At 43.8% G+C, this 18,316-nt stretch overlaps 1 protein-coding gene across 1 annotated transcript in view; it reads left to right on the top strand.

Moving 5' to 3' along the window:
• C4_1H8orf34 (chromosome 4_1 C8orf34 homolog) overlaps positions 1 to 18,316 on the top strand; it is a 1,074,551-nt gene that overhangs the window by 389,655 nt on the left and 666,580 nt on the right. The window contains exon 7 of the mRNA XM_078685630.1: positions 9,964 to 10,130. Coding sequence (XP_078541756.1) covers positions 9,964 to 10,130 — 167 coding nt within the window. The remainder of the gene's footprint in view (positions 1 to 9,963; positions 10,131 to 18,316) is intronic.

The following is an 18,316-nucleotide window of genomic DNA, read 5'->3' as shown; positions in this document are numbered from 1 at the left end:
CAATAGAATGGAATAAATCTAAACACAGAAGTGCATTGGAATTAAGGTGCTATGTCCAGAACAGAACCTGATGGATTCTGTACAACAGTGTCACTTCATGAAGGAATTCTTTATCATGATCTAGCTTGGAAAATACAAGTACTGAGGGTTAGATGGAATGCTCAGGAAAGTACAGATGCCCATGGTATATTGTCATTCAGACCATGTTTATGGGTAGATAGTCTGTATACCCATCTCTGCTCCTTCTCATATAGGCGTTTCTGTATGTTTGGTCCCGGAGTTACTTGCTCAATGATAGTCCAGAACATATCATTAGGTGTATGGCCTTTCTCAAGAAAATGGTCAGTCAATCCGGTCGCATTTTTCTTGCAGCGTATGGTGCTGCGATGTTCACATATCCTCTGTTTGACCTTTCGAGTTGTCATCCCGATGTACCGTTTCTTACAAGTGCATTCGATCAGGTATACTACATTTTCACTGTTGCAGTTGGTATGTGCAATTTGTCTCCAGGTCTTCCCAATTTCTAAGTCGAGAGTTTTTGTGTTCCTGGTTAAATGGCACACACTGCAATTTCCGCAACGATAATGACCGGTTACATCAGGTAGACCCCAAACCCTGGTAATGGATGGGGCTCCTACCGCCCCATCCATTACCAGGGTTTGGGGTCTACCTGATGGATGGGGCTCCTACCGCCCCATCCATTACCAGGGTTTGGGGTCTACCTGATGTAACCGGTCATTATCGTTGCGGAAATTGCAGTGTGTGCCATTTAACCAGGAACACAAAAACTCTAGACTTAGAAGTTGGGAAGACCTGGAGACAAATTGCACATACCAACTGCAACAGTGAAAATGTAGTATACCTGATCGAATGCACTTATAAGAAACGGTACATCGGGATGACAACTCGAAAGGTCAAACAGAGGATATGTGAACATCGCAGCACCATACGCTGCAAGAAAAATGCGACCCGATTGACTGACCATTTTCTTGAGAAAGGCCATACACCTAATGATATGTTCTGGACTATCATTGAGCAAGTAACTCCGGGACCAAACATACAGAAACGCCTATATGAGAAGGAGCAGAGATGGGTATACAGACTATCTACCCATAAACATGGTCTGAATGACAATATACCATGGGCATCTGTACTTTTTTGAGCATTCCATCTAACCCTCAGTACTTGTATTTTCCAAGCTAGATCATGATAAAGAATTCCTTCATGAAGTGACACTGTTGTACAGAATCCATCAGGTTCTGTTCTGGACATAGCACCTTAATTCCAATGCACTTCTGTGTTTAGATTTATTCCATTCTATTGCCAAGCCTCGAACTTAGAGAGTAATCCTACATTTATACAGGTGCATCTGGACATAGCACCTTAATTCCAATGCACTTCTGTGTTTAGATTTATTCCATTCTATTGCCAAGCCTCGAACTTAGAGAGTAATCCTACATTTATACAGGTGCATCTAAACACTCCTTTGCGATGATCCCTAATGTCTGCCCCGATTTCGATCAACTGAACACTAAGTCAATAATGGGGCCCCTTTTCCCTTCTGTAACACACTTCTTGCGTGACCCTTTGTAAAATATTCCTCGCATGTTCTTGTGATATTTTCATTAGGACTGGCCAGTATTTTCACACGGAACGGAGGTTTGTTTACCTGCGTTCCTCGGACAACCGTCCTTCTTCCCTAGCGGGCCACCGTACTACGATCACGTGGCCACGTGACGTCAGTACGCAACACTAACCACGCCCGCCACTCCCCCAATGGCGGCTGCCTTTAACTCCGGCGCTGCTTTTGCCTCCTCACGGGTGCGCGGAGGGGCGGCATAGGTTGATGGTCGATTTCTGACATCAGAAACTGTAAGTAGAGATTGTATATTAGGAAACGCGCCCGTTTCCTTGCCTTTTCATTAGAAAAGAGGGAGAACAATGCGGTATATTCTGCCGGATGACAAACTGATCTGTTCCCCTTGCTCTTTAAATTCACAGAATACGTTTCGAGCTTTGTGACCTCTCCCCTCAATCCCCGTGCAGCCAATATTCCCCCATTGAGGAGTGAGCGTTTTTAAATATTCTGGCAGTGTGTGTTTAGTGTGTCGTTTGTCTTGTATTGTATGTAATTTTGGATCAAGTTGAACTATTATCACGTCGGTAATCCCTGGCACTATTAATATATATCCGAACAATAGGAGTCAAGAGGGACAAAAAGGACTAGATCGCCCTCCACTCAATCAAACGATAATCAAAAATTTACCCAGTCCTCAAGGCAATACAGAAATATGTGGGACTGTAAACAGTTCTAGGTTGTCAAGAGAGCATTCTAATTATATCTCTAATTGTAGAAATTATAACTCTGTTTCAGTCTATTGCCAAAACTAAAAATAAGCCCATCTCTGATAAACAGAAACCCGACCAACACAGTACAAACATCCACTAGAAGGACAACATTTAGAAAAAAGGAGTGAATAGCTAAATGACACCTCACGGGCGCACCACCAATGGGACCCCTGGCTGGTACTCACCAGGTCGGCCCTGTTCTCATCATCGGTGTCAAATAGCTTAACGTAAACGTGTCCAAAACCCAAAGTAAAGAAAGAAACAGTGAATGGTGCAGTGTACACACAACATATATGTGACACAGACTAACAACGTTCAACATATAACACATACAAAACTGCGTAACAAGATACAACTCTTTCTTTATTTATATTTTCTTGTTGCATTGCAGTTAACATGTAATATAAAAGGGGGAGTTATGAATACTACCTATCGTCTCATACTCAGCCCGCAGCCGACATGTTTCATTGCCTTAGGTATTATATCAGGCAATTTCTTCAGGGCAAACGTACATTAAAGGTGTCACTGCCAGCAATACTGTGCTTTAAAATGCTGAAAATCAAAAACATAGAACACATATATATATATATGTCTGCCTGTAGCATGACTGCATATTTAGCTCTACATTGCACCTAGTGATAGACAAAAATTGTTCTTTACCTAGAGACATCATTCGGTTTCATACCATTACCAATCTGGCTCGTTGAAAACTCTTAGACCCACTTCCAATCGGTAAGTGTGGTCTTGCCTCCCTTCTATGTTCGCCTGGACAGGAGACACGGAAGAAAAGCGCCATACGGGTGCGCATTAAAATCAGCTTTTCTAATCTCACCATTTTAGCGTTATGTTGTCCTGCGTCTGCGTGCTTACTCGTGGAGGGACTTCAAACGGCGTTTCCTCAGCACCGGAGCGCCGTGAGAGGGGCGCGTAGTGTATTTATCTGTATTTCCGCATTGCCTGGCTGTGATTGGGCGGTGGCACCACGTGGGAAGCAAGTCACTGATTGGACCCGCGAATCACGTGTCCGTCCGCGCCGGCAAGCACCCGATGTTATGGATTGTTTACATTAGTATTCTGTAATGTTTGTGCGTCTTATTATATTGTTGTGCGGTGGGGCAATCATAAAGACAGAACTCTGGTCTCCGCGAGGGAAATAGAGGATCGGAAAACATTACCGGTCCTCAGGCATAAATGTCACCTAACAGAACTCAACAGCACGGGGGCCATCTTGGAACAGTGTAGCTTCACGAAATTGTAGCTGGCTCCAAGAGTGAAACACACTTCAGTCTGTTCATTATCACCTTGTTTAATTCCTAATGCCCATTGAGGAACTATTTTAATAGTGTGTTAATAGTATGTTAAATCCCAGGGATTTAGGTGGAGAGATGTTCTCAGTATTTACAGTCTACAAGGCAAGGGTCAGCTACCCTGGGTGTCTGATATAATTATCAAAAATACCACGTATCAGATTGAATCAGATAAATGAACAATTCCTATATTAACAGTGTGATCTATATGTTCTTGGATTAACACCAACCCGAGGACTCCTGCCTTTTATGTTCTCCCAAAAATACATAAGCCTGCCAGGCCCCCCCCTGGCAGGCCTATCGTGTCGGGTATCCAGTCAATTCTGGAACCCCTGTCCCAATTCGCAGACTACTATCTTCGCGAATCTGTAATAACTCAACCTTCCTATGTCAAGGACACGGCAGATATTTTAAATGTCCTGGACTCAATGACCTACAACCCTGCTACAGAGTATATCGTGACCATAGACATCGAGTCGCTATACTCGTGTATCCCCCAGGAAGCGGCCCTAGTAGCAACGGCTAAGGCACTCAACAAGCAAGAGTGGTTTTATGATGCGCCACAGAGTTTTATCCTACAATGTGTAGAGTTAGCCCTGACACGAAATTTTTTGGGCTATAAAAACGAGCTCTTTCTCCAAGTGGCGGGAACGTCAATGGGAGCTACAATGGCACCGAGTGTGGCATGTATTTATGTGGGGCAGTTTGAGGAGCACGTCATCGATCCAGATCATAACCCTTTCAAGGAACATCTACGTCTGTGGAGGTGTTATATCGATGACGTGCTCCTCATCTGGTCAGGAGAAGAAAACTGTCTCCTCCAGTTTCTCAACTGGTTAAACACGCAAGACAGGAGTCTGCGTTTCACTTGGAACTACCACCGGACGAATGCAGTATATCTGGACTTGGATATCGAGGCCGCAGATGGAAAATTTGAAACTCGAGTACACCAAAAACCGACAGACAGAAATTCCCTCCTGGCTTACCAATCCTGCCACCCTCGAGCCCTCAGGGACAACCTCCCGGTGGGTCAATTCATGAGGTACAGGAGGAACTGCTCGAAGACTGAGGCTTATAGGGAACAAGCCATAGACCTGAGTAATAAGTTACAAGCCCGGGACTATCCACGCAAAATAATCCATCAAGCCAACAAAAGGGCGCTAAATACACCAAGGATAGCACTCTTAGAGTCAAACAAAAAAGAAAAATCTGAATGTATACCAGTGGTCATGACTTTCGACCCGCTGGCCACAAAAATCCGACAAGCCATCAGGAAACATTGGCCCCTCCTTAGCACGCAGGACCATAAGATGCCACCTCCCCGTTTTGCTTTCCGTAGGGCCCCCAATCTAAAGGACAAACTTGTCCACACCAGGATGATAGAGAAGAAACAGCCAGAAACCTCGACGGTGCCTAACGGCCACTACCCCTGTGGCAATTGTTCCGTGTGCCACATCACGAATAAATGCAACACCATCCAGCTAAAATCCGGAAAAACCTGGGTGTTAAATCACTTTAGCAACTGCAATACTACGAATGTAGTCTACAGACTGAGCTGTGAATGCAGCCTTGAATACATCGGCCTTACGTCACGCAAAATTAAGCTGCGTATTCAAGAACATTTGAGCACGATACGACAGGGTAAGCTAACGACAAAATTAGTGCAACACTGTCATCGTAATAAACACACCTTCACATGGGTAGTACTGGAAAGAGTGATGGGCGAGGCGCAGTCTATGGAAAAGAGGTTGGCAACCAAAGAAGCGCGCTGGATTTTCCAAGAATCCAGCGAACAACAAGGACTTAACGAGTTACTGGAATGGAATAAGCTACGATAACCTAGTTGTTTCTTGGCTCAATAATTTAAAATCCAAGAACATATAGATCACACTGTTAATATAGGAATTGTTCATTTATCTGATTCAATCTGATACGTGGTATTTTTGATAATTATATCAGACACCCAGGGTAGCTGACCCTTGCCTTGTAGACTGTAAATACTGAGAACATCTCTCCACCTAAATCCCTGGGATTTAACATACTATTAACACACTATTAAAATAGTTCCTCAATGGGCATTAGGAATTAAACGAGGTGATAATGAACAGACTGAAGTGTGTTTCACTCTTGGAGCCAGCTACAATTTCGTGAAGCTACACTGTTCCAAGATGGCCCCCGTGCTGTTGAGTTCTGTTAGGTGACATTTATGCCTGAGGACCGGTAATGTTTTCCGATCCTCTATTTCCCTCGCGGAGACCAGAGTTCTGTCTTTATGATTGCCCCACCGCACAACAATATAATAAGATGCACAAACATTACAGAATACTAATGTAAACAATCCATAACATCGGGTGCTTGCCGGCGCGGATGGACACGTGATTCGCGGGTCCAATCAGTGACTTGCTTCCCACGTGGTGCCACCGCCCAATCACAGCCAGGCAATGCGGAAATACAGATAAATATACTACGCGCCCCTCTCACGGCGCTCCGGTGCTGAGGAAACGCCGTTTGAAGTCCCTCCACGAGTAAGCACGCAGACGCAGGACAACATAACGCTAAAATGGTGAGATTAGAAAACCTGATTTTAATGCGCACCCGTATGGCGCTTTTCTTCCGTGTCTCCTGTCCAGGCGAACATAGAAGGGAGGCAAGACCACACTTACCGATTGGAAGTGGGTCTAAGAGTTTTCAACGAGCCAGATTGGTAATGGTATGAAACCGAATGATGTCTCTAGGTAAAGAACAATTTTTGTCTATCACTAGGTGCAATGTAGAGCTAAATATGCAGTCATGCTACAGGCAGACATATATATATATATATGTGTTCTATGTTTTTGATTTTCAGCATTTTAAAGCACAGTATTGCTGGCAGTGACACCTTTAATGTACGTTTGCCCTGAAGAAATTGCCTGATATAATACCTAAGGCAATGAAACATGTCGGCTGCGGGCTGAGTATGAGACGATAGGTAGTATTCATAACTCCCCCTTTTATATTACATGTTAACTGCAATGCAACAAGAAAATATAAATAAAGAAAGAGTTGTATCTTGTTACGCAGTTTTGTATGTGTTATATGTTGAACGTTGTTAGTCTGTGTCACATATATGTTGTGTGTACACTGCACCATTCACTGTTTCTTTCTTTACTTTGGGTTTTGGACACGTTTACGTTAAGCTATTTGACACCGATGATGAGAACAGGGCCGACCTGGTGAGTACCAGCCAGGGGTCCCATTGGTGGTGCGCCCGTGAGGTGTCATCTAGCTATTCACTCCTTTTTTCTAAATGTTGTCCTTCTAGTGGATGTTTGTACTGTGTTGGTCGGGTTTCTGTTTATCAGAGATGGGCTTATTTTTAGTTTTGGCAATAGACTGAAACAGAGTTATAATTTCTACAATTAGAGATATAATTAGAATGCTCTCTTGACAACCTAGAACTATTAATATATAGTCATGACTTTGGCACGCACTATCTGGCTTGTGACAGACTGGCTAATAAAAATAGAAATATATATGCGTGTTCACCTTCACACCTATATTGATATGTGTGTCCTTTTAGAACCTAAAAACTTCCACTCAGAAATAATGCTGATACACCACACTATGGATAATTCGCCTTAACTGAATGTGGGATGATTCACAGACAGAGCGGACTACGTCACTTCACTACGTTGCAGGCATGTAATCAGCTTTTATGACTTATGATCCTCTCTTTCTTCACAGGTTTTTTGCCTTTTAATGTAACCACTTCTGGGTTACATTTATCTTTACCCACTTAGCAATTGGCTAATTTGGGTCCTGAAAGGATTGCAGGTATGGCAGGGTGTTAGTGTACCCTGACCACCCATTTCCTTTTAATTTTTTGGTCCTGAAGAAAAACCGGTAACTCCCCTGTTGGTTTGAAACATGTAGACCTAACACATACCACAGATACATTTGGTCTTAATTGAGCCTTCATTGTATCGACATACACTGTTTTTAACATTGTCCAGTAGTCTTAGAATAAATAATTTTTGGATAAGTCATACCAGGACAATTTTTAACTCACTGACTTTTTTTCCTTTACATTCATCACTCACATACCCGCTCCACTGTATCTCAGGTGTCGCAGCACACCTTGATGGCACTCGGCTGTCAAGGTGGCCCCGATGATGAAGCATGTCACCGACCAGGTCGGTGAGTGAGGGGTTCCTTAAAAACAAAGGAGGACTTCTTCTTTTTTTACATTAGAGTCTCATCCCACCGATATTGGTTTCCTAGCCTTATCTTTGGTGGTACTCCTTATTTTGTTATACAGCATTCTTCTATCTTAAACAGTTATTTTCACACAGGTCTATTCAAAAATCTCTTATATCCAAAAGATGGCCGGTAACGCGTGATTCGGTAAAAAACAACTGGCAACCGCCAAGAGGACGCCGCCAGCCATCTTCTGTCCGGACTCGTTGAGGGTCCCATCTCGACTCATCAACTCTGATCCTACGCAACAGAGGAAGTTTTATTCTATTTGCATCGGTACCGGACCTTTATGAAGTAACACAGGCTCATTATAATTACCCTGGTGAATATCGAGTAATCGCTCATGATGCCCTGACTAAAGAGAACCAGTTGTTTTTTACCGAATCACGCGTTACCGGCCATCTTTTGGATATAAGAGATTTTGGATAAGATCTCGTAGAATGTGTCAAAAGAAAGTTTAACTGACTAATTTTATTTGGTGCAGACCGGAATATCGATATTAAGGCTGCCCAGTTCAGATCATCGCCACATAAATATCAATTATTGGCAACTGAAGGCAATATATGCCACTTGAAAAAATATCCGTGGCTCCTGAAGAAGGCGTTTTTCCAACGCGCGTAGACACTTATTAATGCCACTATTTGATTTTAAACTGATTGTTTTTATTAAACTGTATATGATTTTATGTGATTAATTGTGTATCATTGAATTTGTTGAATTCATAGGAAATTAATTAATTGTGTATCATTGAATTTGTTGAATCCATATGAAACAAACTTTCCTTACTTTTTTTTATATATGTTTAAATTAAAGACAATACAATTTTTTTTAACTCTTATTGCCTTTGTTGTTCTCTCTCATTGTAATCCTGACTCTCTTAATGTTGTTACAATATGCCTAGGTTTGATACACACATTTAGATAAAGGACTGCAGCAGCAGCAAGATGATGGGATAGGTGGAATGTTTGAATTAATCTCAGCCACTGACAATCACTCAGGCTACATTCCAGTCCATCGTTTTTCACCAACCATGCCAATCTAGTCAAAGGCCTGCCTTATGCAAATCAGTACCAACCCTGCTCCTCATGGGAACAATCTGCCTTGAACTGCCAGGTGAGGCCTCCTCCAGAAGGGACCACAAACAAACATCAAGGTGATTTTGGTTTCGGGGAGGAATTGGCCTGGCAGTTCATGCTGGACAGTCTAGCCAGAACTTCCAGGCCAAGTCTTCTTAAATGGAAACACAAGAAACCCATGTATGATTTAACCTTGATCATGTGTAGCTTGGTTGCAGATGCGTGGGCATACACATCGCACTTAGGGTGTCGCACAGAAGTAGAAAAAAAGTGATGAACGCAATGCTTGAATTAATCTCAGTTACATGTGTTAACTTGAGGCAACATCCTTTTCCATAGTTATTTTGCACATCATGCCACCTCACCTACTGGGGCAGCTTTGAGACTGATTTGCATATGGCTCTGTCCAAACTGAGGGGGCATGGTGTGCAAAATAACGATGGAATGGGATGCGGCCCGAATAATTACCAGTGAATGAGATTATTTCAAGCATTCCATACATCACTTTTTTTGTGTACTTCTGTGCAGCTAGGGGAGGCAGGAAAGAAGTGTGGATCACTTGACCGTGAGTTTTCCTTGTGGACAGCAGTCATCCTCATCCTTGCACTAATTCCTGCATACAAAGGGATTTTTGCAATATGCTCTTGATAATTTTTATGAGAGGTGCACTGAAGGGAATTGCAAACTATCTTCTGTGTGCAATATTTCCTCACATTTCATATTAAAAGTAGATGTCTCAATCAAATGTGTTTTGACATTTCCGTGATCATTAGGAGACCAGATAACGTAAAGAGAACGTTTTTTAGAGGTATGGCAAAATATTTCATGCCTATGCTGTTCTTTTCTCTGCCCCCTGGAAATGAGTTGTCCCAGACATAATTTCAAACATTAATGTCAAGGTTAAAAACTGAATTGAAATGATACTGAATATCTACTATGACTGCATTTCACTAGAGTCCTTCTTAAATGTGAATGACATGCATATTGTTTTCCAGTTTAAAGATGGAGCCCAAGAACAAAGGATTGAAGCAGCAGCAGCAACAGCATAAGAAGCTGCTGGCGGCCATGCTGTCTCAGGATTCCTTCGATTCAGTCCATAGTACAGCGGCGTCAGTCACGGAAGAAGATATTGACAATGAGGATGATGCCATGGAATTATTAGGTATGTGAGTAAAAATACAGTGTGACATAAAAGTCTTTATTCACAAGGTGATTTTCAGGACTGCTGATATTATGGTCAGAGTGTGCAGAGATGCTGATGTTTTGGTGGGACACAAATCATGGATAAGGCGTGGGAATCCTGTGTTCGCATTCACTGAAGACCTGTCGAGTCATTGCTCAGTTTTGTAAAATATTTCTTTGAGTACCAGTCTGGAAAATAATTATGCACATTTCATGGAACACCAAAAATACTTTCATGGTCCTCTTAGCCTACCTAATAAATAAATTGGTATTCTCCTTTCAATGCTTTTGTTTTGTGTCTGTGACATGACCCAAAGGATGAACACCACCCAATCTTTGCCACAAAAAAAGAACGCTCCCCCCAGATATTATGTGCCCTTCATGCATCCTCAGGATGTCCACTGCCCATGAGGTATTGCCCAGTAGTAATGGCCTCATACCAGGCATCTGAGGTGGCACAGGGAAATAGGCGAGCAGACCTCATGAAGGTGCACGGCTTGTTTGCACAGTCAGCTGGGCTCTCGCAGAGTTTGAGGACTAGCACTTGAGATAATTGGGTTCAACATCAACCCTGCAATTACAAGGGATGGGAAAGAAATGCAGAGTCTATCCGCTGTCCCATTGCTTGCATTCGTGTTGCTTGCCTCTCGATGGAAGGTGATTTGTTACCAATACACAACACCTTGGTGCACACTTGTGCAATTCTAACAGCTGCCAATTTCTGTGCGCCCAGTAGAGATGAAGCACCGGTGAGCAGCAACACTACCACCACAAAGTATGGAGAATAATTTCTAAAATGACGCCTGTTTTAAAGAAGCATATTTTGGGATTCAATTCTCATCATCCAGCTGGTCACTTTGGCTCTGCAATGCCAGCCTGGAACCCATCATGGACACTTTAGTTCTACTAAATCAGTGACTCCCTGACTTCTGATGACCTATCCCTCTCTTAGTACTTAGTACATCTGTGATAAAAATGCATGTTATTATTTTTATTTTAACCAAAATGTTTTATTAAATGTTAAAGTTTGCATCAAGAATGGATGTCAAATAATAATTTTGGAGCATCTACAGTTTGCATTTCAAGTGATTACGCATAAATTGCGTCATGAAAATACTATTAAAGTTTTACATATTGCTACCCCCTCCCAACAGTCCAAACCATCCCATTTTGTTATTGTGGCCCATCATTACACTAAATGATGCTCAGTAGATTAAATTGTTCATCTTCTACAGCAGTGCCTTTCCCCAACAGTTAAAACAACGTAAGTGCTTTCAAGCGCGGTGGGTCTACTGATGAGTGAGTGCCCTTTGTCAGGGGTAGGGGGTGCCAGATTGATTCAAAGTCTTTATTGTTATTGGACGTGCTAGTTTTTCCATTGCCATAATGTTCCAAAGACTCAACCTCTAGTGGGTAATATCAGGGGCTTCTTTTTTTGTTCCTAAAACTGTCACTGTTGTTTAAGCTGCTCCCAAGCAGTTTCATATTAGCATTTTTTCTCCCTTGGCTTTGCAATGTATGCACGCCAAATATTAAAAATGAGGTCTCTGGTATAAGTTAACCAATACAGAAAAGACCTCTCCCCAAAAGAGTTTCATGGCGGCAACGCGGCCCTAGAAAGGCACATCACCCAGTGTATTGTAATATGGATGGCGGTGTCTTGTAGACACAGCCACCATATACAGCCCCTTTTCCACCCGGTCCCCCTGCCATACTAATGTGTGGAGGAGAAATGGGAAGCAGGTGGAGGAGAATGTCGGGCGGATCGACACTGCCATGCGGGCGGTGCCGATCCGCCCGACATTCTAATAGACCCCCAAGTGTCAAATAGACTCCTCTTCAATGCAGGAGTGAAGGTGGGATTAAATTAGATGGATTCTTGGAGGCAGGGTATGTAGTTAATCCCGGTTCACTATTCACTTCATCCCATACTGCTTGGGTTGTTTTGGGGGGTGTAGTGATGTATGCCAAAATGCGTTTTTATGAACTTACCCTCCTTGCTATTACATGAAGCAGAGATCATTCTGCCACGTTGACCCCATCCCTGCATCTCATATCGCGGGGCTTGGAATCTTGGTCCAGCATGATGAAATGTGTAGTCTTCCTGTTCTACACGCCTCACCTTTTTACCTAAACTGGCAACGTCTTAGACATGCGAAGTGAATTATTAGATTGATTCTACAATAATACAGACCAGTAGCGGCTCCTGTTGGGAGTGCTGCTGGACGGTGACGTGGAGCGTGGGAGGGGCAGGGTGGGGGGTAATAAACACCGGAATACAGATAAATGCAGGTAAGTAGACAATTAAATCAATAAAATGAATTTCGTTGCGTGCACTGCATCGCTACTGATACAGACGTAACGAAACAAGGGTAAATACTTTTAAGGGCAAAGACTTATTTTCAAGCAAGCCAGGAGACAAACTCTCATGGAGGTTATCATTTGTAACAACATTTAGTCATGAGATCTGACAACCCAGTTAAATAGCAAAGGATTGCCTTCCACCATCAAACCAATTGCCAGGAGATTTGAATGTTTAGTTTGCTTCCTATATAAAACATTATATACATTGGGAGGCCGTACATCACAGCATCGCCTGTAATACAGATTATGCATCATATGTCCTGCCAAAGCCTATCCACGTAGACCACAGGTGTCCAGCCAAGCTTGAGGATGGCTGAATCATGCCACACTTTTATCTTTTGGTGATAACCTGAAAACTTGTTATGGGTCTGCCTGAAGTTCTGGACTTAGGTTGGACACCCTTGATGTAGATTGATGTATTTTCTTTAGATCTAAAATCGGAAGACGTTTTATTTCACAGTACGGCTGCTGATTAGAGGATCCAGTTGTAAGGTTTGTTTTAAGTTAACGTGTACCTGTCTGTGCCTCGGCACACCATTATACGTGTGTGTCAGGTGTAAACAGAGACAGAGCGCCCTATTGTAATTAATGTACTGCGTTGAGGGCAGCCACAAATTTGTGCTGAGCTGTGGGCAGCACATTATTGGAAGGCAGGCTGGTTGTTTGAAGTAGCCGGATTGTCTTTCTCTGTGCAGGCGGCACCTGCCTGCACTTCAAAGTAAAGGCTAAGTAAGGGCAGAGATCCCCCCGGAGGTGGGTGCAATGAGTGGCTGCACCCACCATGTAGGAATGTCTGGGGGAGGCAGTTGGGACCCGTTTTTTCCTCTTGCAGGGTTTGCCCTCGAGCATTGACTATGTAGCACCCATTTGTGGTGCACAGTCAGCGAGCTTCCGGGTGGCTTTTTTGCCTCTGCTTTTGTCCATAATAGGCGAAGTGTTTCTCCATGCTAATGAGAGAATGCCCCTTAAAGATAGTGCCAGCACTAAATGTGCACTGACGTTATCTGTATTACATAAGAGAACACACAAGCGTCTCACTACTTGCCTGTTGCACCCCCTGTGCACTGTATATAATACAGGCCCCTAAGTTTTTTTGTGATTCAAGACCTTTTCCCTATAAGTGTTTTTTGCATGGTCAAATACGTCCTCTCCAAATGCTCTTCCATATGATTGACAGGTATGTGGGTCTCATAAGGGAATTATTGAAGGATATATAAATAATATATTTATGCACAGTTTCAAATGTTTGCTAATATCACGGTGTTCAATTTAAATAAATGTATCCACTGTTGAGCTACAACTGATTAATGTCACAAGTGCTCATATTTCCACATTTCTTTGAATTGCAAGTTATTAAGCCCATCTATTTCAGTTCATTGGTTTGTAAATGTTCCTCTTGTGCAAACGTAATTAGCAATTTGTCGTGACTTAGATGTTTAATGACTTATCATTCACTTGGCTAGGCTATTTGGTATGAAATAATACATTTTTGATATTTTTCAATCATTACATATCTTTGCATGTGCTGCGTTGGAGAACATAGCACCCACGCAGTGTTCTTTATCACTATGGTATTTACACCTACAAACTATTTCTGGAAGTTGTGATTTACTGCCAGTCATTTTAACGGGTATTAATTGATCCGCCAATGTTATACTATGTTCGAGTTTCCATGTATTAATGGTATTTAGGGGGCAGTATATTTAATTATTTTCTAGCTGCAGTAAACGTAAATTGAAATTAATTTGTTGTTTGTTAAAAGGAATACATATGAAAACTACTTGTGTTTTTCTACGTGAGTCCATCGGTGGAATTGAAAATGTATTATGCTTACACCAGGAAAATATACTGGGATACATTTACGAAATAGTCATGCAGTGCAACATAGCAAGTAACCTTGCTGCACTGCACTGTGTGACAGGGAAATGTCAGGAATGCAACATATATATATTTAAAAAAAAATTTTTTTTATTAACATTGCTCCTAAGACCATACAATAGCAGAAAATATCTGAAAAGCATGTCAGGCAATAGCAGTGAGTATAATAAAGTTAAGCACATTAAGACACAGGTGGCATACCCAATTTTCATTGTTACTCCCCCGACTCTTCTTCTGCCCCCCTGTATTTCGACCAAGGCCCCCGAACTTTCCTCCATTTCTTAGCGCAGCCACTACTCCGGTATTAGTTTTTTCGGCCTTTGACTCCAATCAAGATCCCGCCTCTACTGCTCCCATTGCGGAAGTGCCTGTGACCCCCACACCCTGGCAATGCTCCTTTTCGCCAGCCCTGCTGACAATACTAGCCAGATCTCCACGTACCTGGACCAGTCTGTGTCCCCTTTATTCATTAACCACAGCGACTTTGGCTCCATCGGAACTGTGTCGCCCACTGCAACAGACATGGTGTCAGTGACTCTGGTCCAGAAGGGAATAATCTCCGGGCACTCCCACAATATATGATAGAAGGTGCCCTCCTGCTGTCAGCCCCTCGCGCAAAGGGCCGACATACTCCTGCCCCAAGCATACAGGCGTGTGCGAGGATAGTATATACAATGGAGGATCTTTAACTGCACCAGCCTAAACCTTGAGCGGATTGCTATTTCACATGGACTCTGTATGGCATCCTGCCAGTCTTCGTCGTCCAGGCTGCCATGATCTTGGGCCCATGCTACCCTAAGCGACGTCAAAGGGTCTGGCATATTGTTTATGAGCTTGCGGTAGATGGTGAATGTGGGCTTCTCTAGTATGGGGTCAAGGAGCAGTCTATCCTCCATGGAGGAGTATTCCAGGATTGATGTAACACTGTGTATGTATGAGCGTAGGGCGTGGAGGAGACGTACGTGGTGATAGCTTTGCGAGTCGTGGAGGTCATATTCCTTCTTGAGGTAATCAAAGGAGTGGGGGCGGCCCCCTTCCAGACATCTCCCAAGTATTCAATGCCGATTAACTACCACCCCCTGAAACCTGCAACATGGTCACCTCTCTCATCTGGTCTCCGAGCCATAGAGGGGTTCTACCTGTAAATGTGTCCATCCACCCTAGGAACTTATTTGCCTCCCTCCAGCACTGCAAGACCACCCTGGTGTGTGAAGGTCGCTCCATCCGTGGCCTCCGGGCATAGAGAAGGGGTTCGCAGTTTCCCCCGGCATGACCATCCTATCCACTCTATATGCAGGTTCAGAACTGTCCGTGAACACCCAGTTGTTGACCACCTGTAGCTGCGAGGCCCAATAATACAGTTTGATATTCCGGCGCTCCAGGCCACCATCATATGCACCTCTAGTAAGCGCGTGTAATGCGTTTCTCGGGGACCCCCCATCCTGCATGCGATATTCGTTTGACTACACCCGGAGGGACAGGATATCGTGTATTCTGCAGGGTGTACAGGATTCTCGGCAGTGCGAGCATCTTAAATAATGTCGCTCGACCCAAAAGGGAGAGAGGTAGTGATCGCCAGTGACTCACATCAGCCCCCAGGCGAGCCAGTTGGGGCTCAAGGTTTTTAGCGAATAATTCCTCCTTGTCCCTTATGATGTAGATTCCTAAGTATTTGAACCCGCCAGACACCATGGAGGCCGGGCACCGAGTGGGGATTCAAGGGGGGGGGGCAACAGGGGGAAGATCACTGACTTCGCCCAAATGATTGTGTAGCCAGAGTAGCTGCCGAACAACTCAAAGAGATGCAACACCTGGCTATCGAGGGATACGGTCTCGCCAGATATAGAACAATAGCATCAGCGTATACAGAGATACGCTTTACCCACTCATCTGTCAGCGCCAAGCCCCAGATCGACCTGTCTCTCCTAATCCAATGAGCCAGCGGCTCCAGAGCTAGGGCAAAGAGGAGAGGGGAGAGGGGGCAGCCCTGCCTGGTGCCCCTTCTAAGGAGAATGGCCCTGGACATGGAGCCATTGACCCTCACTCGAGCCATAGGCTGCTCGTACAGAAGGCGCACCCAGCTTCAAAAGATCGGGCCAAAGCCCATTTTCTGGAGCACCATGAACAGGTAGGACCATTCAATGCTGTCGAACGCCATCGAGGCATCTAACGCCATCAATGCCGTCTGAGTGTTCCCAACATCTTCGGTCATGTAAAGTACCCCATAAAGACATTGCATGTTGTGGCGGGTGCTCCTACAGGGCATAAACCCTTATTGGTCGACGTGCACCAGATCAGGAATAACAGACACCAATCTGTCCGCTAGAGCCTTGGCCAGAACCGTGGCCTCAACGTTGATGATGGAAATGGGGCGGGAACATTGATCAGCCAGCTTTCCTGCTTTGTGGATGACTACGAATGTGGCCTCTCTTTGATCCGTGGGGAGCCTGCCTATCTCACGTGCCTCCGAGTACATCCGAAAAAGGGGGTTAATAATGACGTTCACCTGTCTTTTATATATCTCTACTGGGAGCCCGTTGGGTCCAGGTGCTTTCCCGGACTGGAGGGAATTGTGGGCATTCCCGATTTCCTCCTCCGTGAATTCCACCTCGAGAGGATTGCACTATATTTAAGTCAATATGGTGCATCCCTGCCTTTTCCCCTGCACCGGCACCCTTTTGGCAGCCTAGAGCCAACACAGGCACCCTTACATCATTGTGCAAGGGTGCCTCTGTTGCATGCAGGATTGTTTTTGTGCTGGAAGGAGCGCCTTCCTCGTTAGATTTCCTCGTTACGCCTCTCACGGGAAAACGTATCTTGATGGCGCATTATCAATTCTGGTAAATCTGGGAATGGGTAAAAAAACATGGAAATAGCATGGGAACACCCACGCAACACTCATGGAATGCCTTACCAGGGCAGAGTTAGGCAATGCAGCAATTTGCTCTGCATTGCTTTACTCCTGATTTATGGTGCCACTCAGAACCATGCAGATTGGCCTTGCGCGCTTCATAAATCTTATTTATGGTTTGTGTCACGCATGTACTACTTTGCGTGGTGCAAAGGTGATGCAAATCGGGTCATAAATATGCCCCACAATATTTGTGTATCACTGTACTTGAGCATGTTAGCCTTACCTCTCCTCCTGCACATTGTGCAGACCATGTATTATTCACACTATTGGAAGGGATATGATGATGTATTGGAAGTGATTTGTTTAACACATTGTAAGACAGGCTTAGAAATGCAAATCGTCAGAGAGGGCAGAATGTATGGACAAGTAAAGGATTTGTTTGGGTTCATCAACTTGCTATGCATGTCATAATACTTTCTCATATGTTCAATGTAAGTTTGGTTTACCTGATTCACATAAGAGGAAGAATAATGTTTAACTCAGAGTATATTTGATGTTTATACCAACTTGAATGTTAATGTTAGTGCATATTTACAGGATAATGGTTACTAAGTATTACAACGTCTTGTCTAAAAGTGTCTATTATTTATGAATCTCTTAGAGACACTGTTAATGAGCGAAAGAAATCAACAACTGAACATATCAGGGATCAAGATTTGAAGATTTCTTGTTCTGTCCACATTTAGAACAAAATATGATTAAAACTGCATAAATCTTCTCGCACCCAAACCCTATTTGTTGTGTAATATGTATGATTAATAATTCCAACGACAATGAGTAAAATGAATTATGAAGTACAATATAATTTTTGGTCATGCCATCTTACTTCCGATGATTTGAGACCTAGGGGGTCGATTAGGATGGCGGTGAATCCGCATCCTCCGGGCCGGTGGAAGCCACCACCGGCCCGGAGGATGCGGGTTCACTGCCGCGGTCCCTGTAAACACCACCCGCCAGATTAGGATGGCAGTAAGATCAGCGGCGGACGGCAGGCACGTCCGCCGCTGATC

This window comes from Lissotriton helveticus, chromosome 4_1 (assembly GCF_964261635.1).
Source record: "Lissotriton helveticus chromosome 4_1, aLisHel1.1, whole genome shotgun sequence".
Lineage (NCBI taxonomy): Eukaryota > Metazoa > Chordata > Amphibia > Caudata > Salamandridae > Lissotriton > Lissotriton helveticus.
This window is presented reverse-complemented; position numbering and strand designations above follow the sequence as displayed.